Here is a 13,671-nt window from a genome sequence, read left to right as displayed (position 1 = left end):
GTGTAATTTAATGTTATTTAGTCATTTGAATTACACTAAGTGTAAGTGTAGGTCTGATCACTTGTAGAACAAGTTGAGCTGCGTTGCATAAGATTTGAAAAAAATAGAGGACTTTCAAAAAGAATTGTACATGAGTTAAATTGAAAGTAGTGTAAACTACGTTGAGCTAAATGTATTTTACTGCGTTTATCGTGTGCGTTTTTGCTGTTGGACTTGAAGGTAAGGCTTTTTATAGCTTTTACCATATTCATGATTCATGCATAACTTTTATTCACTTTACATGTTACGGTAAAACATTAAAATAGGTTTTGGATAATCATTCAGTTCATTCATAGATGTGGGAGTGTTTACAAAAATGTAGCCTTATCTAATTTGAATGATTATTCATTTAATTTAAAGCCAACCAAAATAAATCATGAGACATTTCTATATAATTTTATATGTAAATGGATTGGTGTTAATCCAGGTCTCCGTGTCCATGGTCCCTCGGGTCCGGTTGTGGCCCAGCTGGGAGGTTCGGTTCTCCTGCCATGCTTTGTTGAAAGCCCACTGCCTCTGGAAGGTCTGCAGGTGGAATGGAGAAAGATGGATTCAGATTCTCTAGTCGGTCTCTTCCAACAAGGAAAAAGTCGACCAGATCTCCAGAGTCAGGGGTTTAGAGGCAGAATGGACTTTTTTCCACAAGAGATCACAAAAGGGAACTTCTCCATCTTACTCAAAAATGTGGTTGAAGAAGACGCTGGAGGTTACAGATGTAAAGTAAATACAGCCCAAGACTCCAGTGAGGTCATAATAGAAGTATATCATATCAGTAAGTAATTAAAGTAAATACCATTTATATTTTTTTTATCATCTCTTTAATTATATAAGATGTTATTGGGTCTGACAAGTTGAACCCATTTCTGTATTGCTGGATCCTAAACTTAACGCCCACCTTAGCCCTAACCCCTGACCCCTAACACTACTCTCCATTATTTTGCATACTCTCTTCTCCTCCTCTTGTTCCTGTCTATGTCCTGTCTGCCCTGTCTATGTCACACATCATATCTTACACCTTAAGATCAGGAGACATTTTAATTCTGCGTTTAGACTTTATTTATTGCATTCTTTCTTTCAGGGGGTCTTGTGGTGACCGGGGCAGACCAAAACATCTTTGCCTCTAAGGGTGAGGATGTCATACTGAACTGTTCTGTAGATTCACGTGTACCAGCCAGTGAGATCGAAGAAGTGACCTGGAAGAGGAAAGACAAAGACCCAGAGATCCTCGTCCTATTATATCAAGACAATGAGATTTTCCCAGACTCCTCACATGAGAGTTATCACGGGAGAGTTGATTTATTTTCTTTTGAAATCCCGAATGGAAACTTCTCTTTAAAACTAATGGATGTAAAGATGGAAGATAAAGGAGAATTCACATGTGAGGTCCACACCAGGAACATATCAGGACGAACCACTGTGGTTCTTCAAGGTGTAGGTAATGTACCCGATGATGTCTTTCTGCAGAAGATGTTTAGATCTTCACCAGATGTTTATTATTCATGCTTTTTTACTACAGGTTTTGCTGCAGTCCATATAGCGATATTGGTGTTGTGCTCTTTTGCACTGTTAATTGCAGTGGGATTTTGTGGACCTGTTTGTATCCTTCTAAGAAAGAAAGGTATTCACCAGACATAGTTCATTAAAAATATATTTTTCTCATTAAAATATCTAAATATCAATCTTTTTAGTTTGGAAGTGTGTGTATTTGGTGTAGGTCTGTGCAGTCCATACAGTTGATGTGCGTGTGTGTTATGATCAGTGCAGTTCAGTTCAGTTATTAAGGAGTCTGATGGCTTGTGGAAAGAAACTGTTACACAGTCTTGTTGTTAGGGCAGAATGCTTCGGTACCATTTTCCAGATGGCGGGAGGGTGAAGAGTGTGTGTGAGGGGAGTGTGGGGACATCTACAATGCTGTTGGCTTTGCGGATGCAGCGTGTGGTGCAAATGTCCATGATGTAGGGAAGAGAGACTCCAATGATCTTCTTTTGCTATTCGAGATGGTGCAGTTCCCAAACCAGACAGTGATGCAGCTGCTCAGAATGCTCTCAAGGGTCCCTCTGTAAAACGTAGTCAGAATGGGGGGAGGGAGATGGGCTTTTCTCATGCTTCATAATAAGTAGAGACGCTGCTGGACTTTCTTGGTGACGGAGCTGGTGTTGAGTGACCAGGTGAAGTTCTCTGCTAGATGAACACCAAGAAATGTGGTTCTCTTGACCATGGTGTTGGTGTGCTTGACTGGCCAGCAAACTCACCTGATCTGAACCCCATAGAGAATCTATGGCTATTGTGAAGAGGAAAATGATAAACAAGAGACCAAAAATTGCAGATGAGCTGAAGGCCACTGTCAAAGAAAGCTGGGCTTCTGAGCCACCTCAGCAGTGCCACAGACTGAAGCAAAAGGAGCGCCTACCCAGTATTGAGTACAGTACATATACAGTAAATGAACATACTTTTCAGAAGGCCAACAATTCACTAAAAATGTTTTTTTTTCTTGGTCTTATGAAGTATTCAAATTTTTTGAAACAGTGAATTGGTGGGTTTTTGTTAAATGTGAGCCAAAATCATCACAATTAAAATACCAAAGACTTTACTTCAGTCTGTGTGGACAGAATTTATATAATACACAAGTTTCACTATTTGAGTTGAATTACTGAAATAAATGAACTTTTCCATGACATTTTCACTTATTGAGATGCACCTGTAATAGATGTACATCTTTGCATTCAGTAGAGCTGCATATAATTGATCCTACATTCATACATCATGTGTACAGAATATGTCTAAACAGCTCATTTATTTTATTTCACAGAGTGCTTACAAAAAACAGTGAAGGCTTTGGCTGTTCCGTTTTACCATTCAGCTATTTCATTGGCTGGATTTTCAAGTATGTTTACACTGAAGTAGGCTTATGGTGCTTTAGTGCTCCTTCATAGTCCAAATGAAACTGATTTAATTACCTTTTTTTACAATTTCCTTCCTTCCTTGTTTACTTACTTTCTTTAAAAGTATATTGTGGTAATAAACCTTATCACCACTAGAGCTACAATATATGATATAGCTGCAAGCAGCAATGGCGGGCCCTCGCACATTTTTTTATCGCTATACGGTGCCTCCCAGAAAACAATGCACGGTGGGCAAGTGCATCAAGTGGGTAAATATCAGTGGACTATTTTATGTTGTTACTGAACCATTTGGGGACTGTGGGTAAATGAAACCCCACATTTTAGACAAACGGGGGCGCCAGTGAGCCACTTAAGAGACACACCTTTGTCTGACCTTTTTGTCCACATTTAACAGCCGACAAATGTGATGTATGTGTAAAATTTCAAGTTAATCTAAGCACGCCAAAAGCCTTAAATATGACTGAAATAAAAGTAAACTTTGACATGATGCCATGGCAACAGTGTTTGAGATATCAAAAATCTGTTCGCAATTTTGCATCTCTAATATCTCTGCGTCATGGTGGCCAAGTCTGGTCTCAATTGCATGAACCCCTAGGAGGAGCATTTAAAAGTTTACCGCATGCAGCTGTCAAAAAATCCACCTTTGTGACTGACACACTTCCTGGGGCCTGTTGGTGGCGCTATACCCGGGACTCACAATAAGTACATCGATGCGATCGGAAACCTTGGCCGAACATACACACTGCGTGTCATCACAATAAGACGTTTTTAGGCTTAGATAGAAGACACTACCTTTTTCTCTGAATTCACCATAACTTAGTCGCCTCGCCATGGCAGCACCGTTCGAGATATCAAATATCCCTTTACAATTTAGCAAGTGCAATGTCTCTGCATCATGTTCACCACGTTTGATGTCAATCGCATGAATTCCCTGTGAGGACTATTTAAAAGTTCACCGCATGCAATTATGAAATAATCCAAAATGGCCAACTTCCTGTTGGGCGGAGCTCATAGTTTAGAGCGCGAAAGTTGTTTAGTTTGAAGAGATCTACAGTATATGCATACCAACTCTCGTACAATGTGCACAAATGTTTGTTTTTGCATTATAGGGGGCTCTACAAAGCCCCCCTGCCACGCCCGTATTCCAGCCTTTGCCCAAGCCTAGCGTCACCTGACTCTGACGTGTGTGCCAAATTTCAAGAGTTTTCAAGCATGTTAAGGGACCCCAATTGGCCAATGTGTGCAAAAAATATATATAAATATATATTTATATATAAATAAATAAATACATAAAAAACCAGAGCAAAAACAATAGGGCTTCGCACCGTTCGGTGCTTGGGCCCTAAAAAAAAAATCATAGTACACTGTCTGGTTTTATCAGAAACTTTAGTATTTTTTTTTAATCCCAACAGATATAAACTGAATGCAGCTGCTAATCAAATCAGAGATCTATGTTAATGTGCTCTTTCTTTAATAGACAATCAAAAATTTTTATTGTCTTGCAATTTGCTCTGGTACAAGAAAATGATTTCCTAATTATAGCTACACTGTGAACATATCAAGTAACTGATTAAGCATTACTCATGAACAACATTCCTTTCATTTCCTTAATTTTTTTCTTTAACAAGGTACACCAAAATAATAATTGTTCTTTTTCTTCCAATCTTTTATTTAGTTTTCATTGAAACCTTTGACAGGAATTATGAAGTCCATGTGCTTTCTGTAACAGTAATAACAATCATAGTAGTGGTGACTGTCATCGGTTCAGAAATATTAGGTAAGGAAGTTTTTATCATTTGCTCTGATTCCAAATGAGTTTTCCTATGGCCTATTTAATGAGTATTCATAAGGCTTATATAAAATATTACACCCCCCTCCCCCATTTTTGTTTATTGTTTAAGGTAAAAATGTGCATTATTTTTATTAAGAAATACATCTGCTCCTCATTGTTCCACAGCTATCTACAGTTTCCAAATATATCTGACTGTGTTCCTAGAAATATTCAACCTTGCACTGCTTGGATTTGTTCTCGGCAACTTTAAAGCAGACTTAAAGTGTGAGTATTACTTTAAATAAGATAGAAGCTCAGAGGACAAAATGAAGTGTACTGAATGTAATCAATTAAGGGATTTAACCTGTTTATCTGTTCAATTTTCTTTACCACCATACACACCTCCTGGAACTGTTAGACAACTTTGAGAGGTGTTCTGTTATAACACCTCCAATCATGGGGATGATGGTGGCCCTCGTTCTACAAAGGCACTTTTTTCAAAGGAAACCTTTTGGACGTAAGCATTATAACTAATCTTGAAGTCATTATGAACTGAATAGCTAATCTAGAAATCAGAAGAGTCTCATTTTTTAGACTTTATTTAGTTTATTTACTAGTTTAATGTGCTGTTGTTTTTAGTCACGTGTGTAATATATTTCCTTTTCTTTCTCAGGTGTGCATCTTGCTCTATCATCTGCTATTGTGATGATTTATAGCCTCGGTATAATATGTTTGTACATTGCTTTTGCTATTACAATAAAAGATTATGCCAGGGGTAAGTATCTAATATATTATATAAGTAAATAAAAATTTTATTTCGGCTGTCTAGGACATTAGTATGTTATTAATAAGTAATGTAGGCAAAATGGAAGCAGTCATGGAATAATGGTTAGAGAGTTTGACTCCTAACCCAAAGGTTGTGGGTTCGAGTCTCGGGCCGGCCACGACTGAGGTGCCCTTGAGCAAGGCAACGAACATCCCCCGTAAACCCCCCAACCCTCTACACCCCACACCAAATCCTGACTCGGTTTAGTGTATTACTGTTTACTTCTCTTTATAGTATTTTTAATATAGACTTTATAGTATATTTATTCATTATTATTAAATAGTTTTATGTTTGTTTGGTTCTGACTTTCAGGATGGGTGCTTTTGTTAGAGGGTATAATGTGTATAGTTATATGGTTAGGAGTAATTTATCTAGTGCATCGTCAACGAGGACGGAATCAAGGATTCAGCTCTCAATGGAGAAAAACAGGATGTAAGTATGATCATATTTTATCAAACTTTTGTCATTTTAGTTTTTTCTATCATGCTCGTGCATGATTAAAGTCTATCGTTTGATTTGTTCTAATATCTTGTAGATGCATTTCATTCTGGATAATGTTACACTGAATTAATTAATTAACTAAGTCAAAAGGTTAAACAGAAAATAACAGAAAGTAATAATAACAGAGAGTCAGATTAACACAAGATGTAGGTTATTATCAGTGACACAGATGAGGGTGCTGGGAAGGAGAACCCAAACGCAGGTCAGGGTCCAAAAAAAAGAAAATTTATTAACATAAAAGACAGTAATAAATGTCTATATATGAAAACATAAATGCACAGAATGTAACCAGGCAAAGTCTTGGAGGAAAAAAAAATAATCCAATCAGAAACGGGCAGTAATCCACACAGGAAAAAAGGGTAATCCGAAATGTCAATAACCGGAGCGCAAAAAACGGAACCAAAACAACCGGCAGCAGAGAAAAACTCACGTAAGGAATGACAGGGAAAAAAGGTAATCCGAGACGGGAAAATCCACACGGAAATAGAAAACGCGAGGCACAGATAACACTCGGACCGGAGGCTGGCAGGAGTGACTCAAGAAAGCGACGTAGTGACGAGAGATCATCTGGCGAGAATCCAGCATAAACGGCGTGCTTAAATAGCAGTGCCGAGTATAAAAGTCATGCGACAGGGAATGACGTCACCAGAGTGCGCCGCGAAGGTGAGCTTCGGATGAGTGCGCTGACAGTACCCCCCCTCCACGGGGCGTCTCACGACGTCCCACCAGGCTGGTCGGGGTGGTCACGATGGAACTGGGAGAGGAGGCCTGGGTCCAAGATGTGGCGTGCCGGAACCCAGGAGCGTTCCTCAGGGCCGTACCCCTCCCAGTCCACCAGGTACTGTAGACCCCTCCCACGGCGTCTGGAGCGCAGGAGCCGACGGACAGTAAACGCAGGGCCGCCATCAATGACCCGGGCGGGAGGAGGGGGTCTGGTGGAGGGAACCAGTGCACAGGCCTGGACAGGTTTCAGCCTGGAAACGTGAAAGGTGGGGTGGATGCGAAACACTCTGGGCAGCTTGAGCCGGACCGCAGCTGGATTGATAACCTTAGATATAGGGAACGGTCCAATGAAACGGGGAGCCAGCTTCCTGCATGCAATCTTCAACGGGAGGTCTTTGGTGGAAAGCCACACCCGTTGCCCGACACAGTAAGGAGGAGCGGGGCGGCGTCTGCGGTTGGCCCAGCGAGCATAACTCCGGGAAGATCTCAGCAAGGCGAGGCGGGCTCTTCTCCAGACTCGACGACAGCGCCTCACAAGGGCCAAGGCTGAGGGAACTGAGGCTTCTAGCTCCTGTGTGGAGAATAATGGGGGCTGATAGCCATAGGCAGCCTGAAAAGGGGAAAGACCCGTGGCAGCAGTAGGCAGAGAGTTATGGGCATACTCGACCCAAACAAGGTTGGAGGCCCAAGACGAATGATCCTCGGCACAGAGGAGACGGAGCCCCGTCTCCAGCTCCTGGTTGAGCCGTTCCGTCTGCCCATTGGACTGGGGGTGAAACCCAGAGGAGAGGCTAATGGAGACGCCTAAGAGCTGGCAGAATTCCTTCCAAAAATTGGAGGTGAACTGGGGTCCCCTGTCCGAGACTATATTCCGGGGAATGCCATGGAGCCGGAAAACGTGTTGGAGGAGGAGCAACGCCGTTTCCTTGGCTGAAGGGAGTTTGGTCAGGGGGACAAAATGGACGAGCTTGGAAAAGCGATCGACCACCGAGAGGATAGCGGAGTAGCCATCAGAAAGAGGGAGGCCGGTGACGAAATCAAGTGAGATGTGGGACCAAGGTCTGCAAGGGATCGGCAGGGGCCGCAGGAGGCCGGCAGGGCGAGATCGAGAGCTCTTGTGTTGCGCACATACTGGGCAGGCAGTGACAAATTCCCGTGCGTCATGTCTGAGCGAAGGCCACCAGAAACGATGCTGGAGAACCGATAGGGTCCGAGGGAAACCGGGATGACAGAAAAGCCGAGAGTTGTGACACCACTGAAGAACTTGGGAACGGAGCTGGTCAGGGACATAAAGTTTACCTTCAGGACAGTCAGTAGGGACCGGCAGGTTAGACATGGCTTGCTGAACCCTTCTCTCTATCCCGAGTCGAAGCGCCCGAACAGTGACAGAGGGGGGAAGAATGTGTTCAGCAACGGCCTCGACGGGATCGGGGGAGAACTGACGAGAGAGAGCATCTGGCTTCCCATTCTTCGTTCCCGGCCGATAAGACAGCACAAAGTTAAACCTGCCGAAAAAGAGTGCCCAACGAGCCTGTCGGGGTTTCAGTCTCTTGGCAGTTCGGAGATATTCAAGATTCTTATGGTCAGTCCAGACCAGAAATGGTAGTTCCGCACCCTCCAGCCAGTGCCGCCATTCCTCCAGGGCGAGTTTGACTGCCAGTAGCTCACGTTCGCCGATAGTGTAGTTACGTTCAGACGAGGAGAGACGGTGTGAAAAGAAAGCACACGGGTGAAGTTTATTGTCCTTGATGTCCCTTTGAGACAAAACGGCCCCAACTCCGGTATCAGATGCATCAACCTCAACCACAAATTGTCGCGTGGAATCCGGCAAGGAGAGGATGGGGGCAGAGGTGAAAAGCTGCTTTAGCTTCCTGAAGGCTTGCTCGGCTTGAGGCCCCCAAGAATAAGGTTGAAGAGGAGAAGTGAGCTGGTGCAAGGGTGCAGCAACCGAGCTGTAACCCCGGATGAATCGCCGATAGAAATTAGCGAATCCCAAGAACTGCTGGAGCTGCTTACGTGTTCCAGGGCAGGGCCAGTCCCGAACAGCCTTGATTCTGTCAGGATCCATCCGAACACTCCCTGCTGCCAGAATGAAACCCAAGAAGGTGGTTTTCGTGACATGGAAATCACATTTCTCAGCCTTGACATATAACTGGTTCTGCAAAAGCCTCTGGAGCACTGCACGGACGTGACGGATGTGTTCCTCAGGTGTGCGAGAAAAAATGAGGATGTCGTCCAAGTAAACAAACACAAATATGTTTAACATGTCCCGTAAAACGTCGTTGACCAGTGCTTGGAATACTGCTGGGGCATTGGTGAGGCCAAACGGCATCACCCGGTACTCGTAATGGCCAGTGGGAGTGTTGAATGCGGTCTTCCATTCGTCGCCCTCACGAATGCGGACTAGGTGATAGGCGTTCCGAAGGTCCAGCTTGGAGAAAATGGTGGCCCCCTGAAGGAGCTCAAAAGCGGAGGCCATGAGAGGCAACGGGTAGCGATTTTTAATGGTGATGGCGTTCAGACCCCGATAGTCAATACAGGGTCGTAGAGTCCCATCCTTCTTCTCCACAAAGAAAAAACCTGCACCGGCTGGGGATGAAGACGGGCGGATAATGCCTGACTCCAAGGACTCCTGTATATATTGGGTCATGGCTTCCCTTTCAGGCTTGGATAGGTGGTACAGGCGCCCCCGGGGGGGGGGGGCAGTGCCTGGCAGGAGGTCGATAGCACAGTCATAAGGTCTGTGTGGTGGTAGGGAAGTGGCACAAGCTTTACTGAACACTTGTCCCAGATCATGGTATTCAGCAGGCACCAGAGAGAGATCGGGGGGCAGGTCCTCCTTGACTGATAACAAGCGGGGTGCCAAGGTGGTCAGGCAATGAGCCTGGCAGTAGATCCCCCAACCAAGGACCCGGCCGCTGGACCAATCCAGGTGAGGGTTATGCTTCTGCAGCCAAGGTAATCCAAACATGACTGGTGCATGGGGCGAAGGGATAACGAGGAAGGAGATCCACTCCATGTGTTCCTTGGTGACGGACACCAGCAGGGGCTTGGTGCGGTAGCGAGCTCGGTGAAGGATATGGCCATCCAGGGCCCGTACCTGGAGACTGGCGGGTAGAGGTTCAGTCTCGATCTCCAGCTGACGCACTAACTCCTCATCAAGGAACTCCGCGTCAGCTCCAGAGTCAACGAAGACCGCTAGATCATGTTCCTGGCTCTTGATCTGGAAACGGGCTCGGAGAAGTGGCTTGGGGGAGGCTAAACACCAGAGGCTCGCCGCGGGCTCCTCCGTCAACGGCGAGCCCTGTCTTTTGCTGGGCATGCGAAGGCAAAGTGTCCTGCCTTGCCACAGTAGAGACAGAGGTCGTGGGCCCGGCGCCGCTCCTTCTCTGCTGCGGACAGGAGACGCCGTCCTATCTCCATGGGCTGTGGAGGTGGAGGAGAGTGTGATCTGTAAGACTCCGAGCGGGTCTTGACATATGGGTTTCTGGGAGGCCCATATGACCTGTCTGGTTCGACAGGGGGCTTGGCATTCGGGGTTCTGGGAGGCCAGGAACGGGTTGGGCGACCCTCCTCTCTTCGTTCCTGGATACGGCGATCGATCCTGGTTGCCAGACAAACCAGGTCGTCAAGCTCTTGAGGGAGTTCTCGGGCCGCGAGTTCATCCTTCACCTGGGGGGACAAGCCGCGGTAGAACGCGTCGTAGAGCGCCGTGGGGTTCCAGCCACTGTCCCCAGCTGCCATGCGGAAATCCACAGCATACTCAGCCACTGAGCGGGACCCCTGAGATGATTCGAACAAGGCTCGAGTGGCGTCCATCTTAGGCAGTGTGGAGTCGAAAACCTTGCGCAGCTCAGCCGAAAAGGCATCGAACGAGAAGCAGATGACTGACTGACGTTCCCACTCTGCTGTTGCCCAGATCTTGGCCTTCCCAGATAACAAAGAGATAACGTATGCTACCTTGGACCGATCCGAAGGGAAGGAGGAGGGTTGGAGCTCGAAGATCACTGAGCACTGCATCAAAAATGCACGGCAAAGTCCCGCCTCACCAGAAAAACGCTCAGGATGAGGCAGATGTGGCTCCCGAATGGGGTTTATGTTCTGCTCAACCACGGGTTGGGGGGGCTGGGCAGGTGGCCTCGTAAAGGGCGAGGAGGCCTGTGTCGTGGTGAGCATGCTCATGCGCCGAATGAGCTCATTGGTGGATGCGGCTATCTCCTTGAGTTGGCGCTCATGCGCAGCGGAGGATTTGGACAAGGAGTCGAGCTGGGACTGCATCTCCAGAGATCCTGCTGGGTTCATTATTGGCCAGATGATACTATCAGTGACACAGATGAGGGTGCTGGGAAGGAGAACCCAAACGCAGGTCAGGGTCCAAAAAAAAGAAAATTTATTAACATAAAAGATAGTAATAAATGTCTATATATGAAAACATAAATGCACAGAATGTAACCAGGCAAAGTCTTGGAGGAAAAAAAAATAATCCAATCAGAAACGGGCAGTAATCCACACAGGAAAAAAGGGTAATCCGAAATGTCAATAACCGGAGCGCAAAAAACGGAACCAAAACAACCGGCAGCAGAGAAAAACTCACGTAAGGAATGACAGGGAAAAAAGGTAATCCGAGACGGGAAAATCCACACGGAAATAGAAAATGCGAGGCACAGATAACACTCGGACCGGAGGCTGGCAGGAGTGACTCAAGAAAGCGACGTAGTGACGAGAGATCATCTGGCGAGAATCCAGCATAAACGGCGTGCTTAAATAGCAGTGCCGAGTATAAAAGTCATGCGACAGGGAATGACGTCACCAGAGTGCGCCGCGAAGGTGAGCTTCGGATGAGTGCGCTGACAGTTATAGTAAAGCTGATAGTTATTAGTACAATTTACTTTATTTAGGACAATTGACTTTGTCTCTCTCAACGACTCTCAATGACTGTATGTTTTGATGATTCATGTCCAAATTTATTTCTCTTTTCAGATTTATTCTGCACTGCCATCGTCCCATTTTTAATCGTTGCTATTGGTGCAATCATTTTCCATTATCTGAAACTTCTTATGGATAAAAAAGGTGCAAAATATCCCAAAAATTTGTTTCTAAATTCCTAGTTAAAAAGGTATAAAGACTAAGATAAAAACAATTGAAGTATGATTTATATTCAAATTTAATTCTGAAAAAGTATTCATTTGAATCAGGAATATCTTATAGATTTCTTTTGCATAAAATATGTGAAAATTATACTTAAATTTGTAACGAAATAATGAACTCCTCATATTTTATAATCAGTCATTTTCACAGTGATTATTCTTTGCTAATCTTAACAGTAAAATGACAGCAAAATTCTTAAATTTCATCATTAATGATTTCATCCATTTGGTGATATCTTTAAGATGTTTCAGATCGTTCTGGATATTTGGCTCTGATCCCATTGATCCATGTTCTGACAGCAACTTGTTTGTTCAAACATCCTAAATATTTACCTGGTGAGTCGAGAAATCTATAGAAACTTGTTTATTCTCTCTAATGTGCACATTTTATTATATTTAGCTTACTAATAATCATGTTTTTCTGTCCAAAATGTTCTTCTTTCTGGATCATTAATATCAGTGTGGTCTGAATGACAGATTTCCTTCACAAGATGATCTACATGTTCGGAGCTGTAGTTCTCAGTACTGTCAGTGCCATCGCTCTCGCCACAGAACTGATCCTGAAAGCAGGTATTTTATGGTTCTGTCATAAACAGAAAAAAAAATGTGTTTTTGAGGCTTAAACTTCAAAATTAATCACACCCTAACTGGGAAATCATCACCGGAAACTTAAATTCACCTTAAGACACAATACAAGGTTCATACTTAAAATACGCATCTAAATTGGTTGGTAAAGGAAACGGTTACTTGCATTGGCTTACTGCACAAGAGTCCGGATGCAACAGAGAAATCTCTGAAAAGTCAGTTAGGGTGGGGTCAGACGTTCTTCCAAGTTCTCCTGAAGGTCAGAGCAGTTGTCGTTCTTGGAAGTGAAGCTTGCTGGAACTTCTTTGAAGGAAGATGGAGTCGTCTCCAAGCTGTTCCGAAAGTCTGACCACGGATTGGTGGTGTTTGTGACAATTTAAAGGTCGCGAACTCCACCCATCTTTGGGGAGATGGCCAATACTACAGCCAAGATTTCGGAGGGAAAAACTCCCTTTGTTTCAGGTGTCTGTGGGCGTGGTTTAGCCATCAAACTTTAGATGACTTTAAAGTTTTATCCAAGGTGTATTAAGACGGTATGGCGCCTTTTGTGCCCAAATAAAATACACCAGTGTTTGAAAAATGAGTAACCGATAATTTTGTGGTCATTTGGATACTAAACATGAAGGGTAATGACAGTATAAAGGCAGCGGTACATTACATACACAGATTAGTAATCAAAGGGTAACTGATGTTAATACGATATTGTGTTCTTATAAAGGCAAAGAAACAAAAATGAAATACAAAACAAAATGCACTTTCATTAGGGAAGTAAAAAATCATACCATAAAGGGGCATACAGCATTAGAACAGGTATACATTAACATGCCATGATCAGTAATTAGAGTATAACTGATGTTAAATACAATGTTGCTTTCTGACACATGAATAAAATACACTCTTGTCATGGAAAGTAAGGAGTAAATAATTTTAAGTCAGGCAAGCACATTACAACAGGGTTATAAGAACAAGAATCTTAGAGTATCTTATATACTTGTTTTATTAGTAAAAGGAATGTCTCATTGTGTTGTGTGTGTGTGGGTGTGTGTGTGTTCGGGTTGAGGGCCCCTATGAGTTCAATCAGAGATGCGGGTTATCTGGTCTTTGTGTAGGCTCCAGTCATTCTGGAGCCAGTTGTGTGTGTAAAACTGGGTTGCTCACCGGTTGATTGAAGATTAG

At 44.0% G+C, this 13,671-nt stretch overlaps 2 protein-coding genes across 2 annotated transcripts in view; both read left to right on the top strand.

The window, feature by feature from the left end:
* The window catches only part of LOC113655246, a 55,365-nt gene that overhangs the window by 16,446 nt on the left and 25,248 nt on the right, over nt 1–13,671 (top strand). The window lies entirely within an intron of this gene.
* LOC113655248 (butyrophilin-like protein 2) lies at nt 135–1,709 on the top strand. Its single transcript, XM_027165665.2, has 4 exons — nt 135–219; nt 467–811; nt 1,118–1,474; nt 1,556–1,709. The coding sequence occupies exons 1-4, from the start codon at nt 171–173 to the stop codon at nt 1,672–1,674; spliced, it is 870 nt and encodes a 289-aa protein (XP_027021466.2). The 5' UTR covers nt 135–170; the 3' UTR covers nt 1,675–1,709.

Source organism: Tachysurus fulvidraco, chromosome 4, assembly GCF_022655615.1.
Source record: "Tachysurus fulvidraco isolate hzauxx_2018 chromosome 4, HZAU_PFXX_2.0, whole genome shotgun sequence".
NCBI classification, from domain to species: Eukaryota; Metazoa; Chordata; class Actinopteri; order Siluriformes; family Bagridae; genus Tachysurus; species Tachysurus fulvidraco.
Note: the sequence above shows the minus strand (reverse complement) of the source record. Positions and strands in the feature narration are given on the sequence as shown.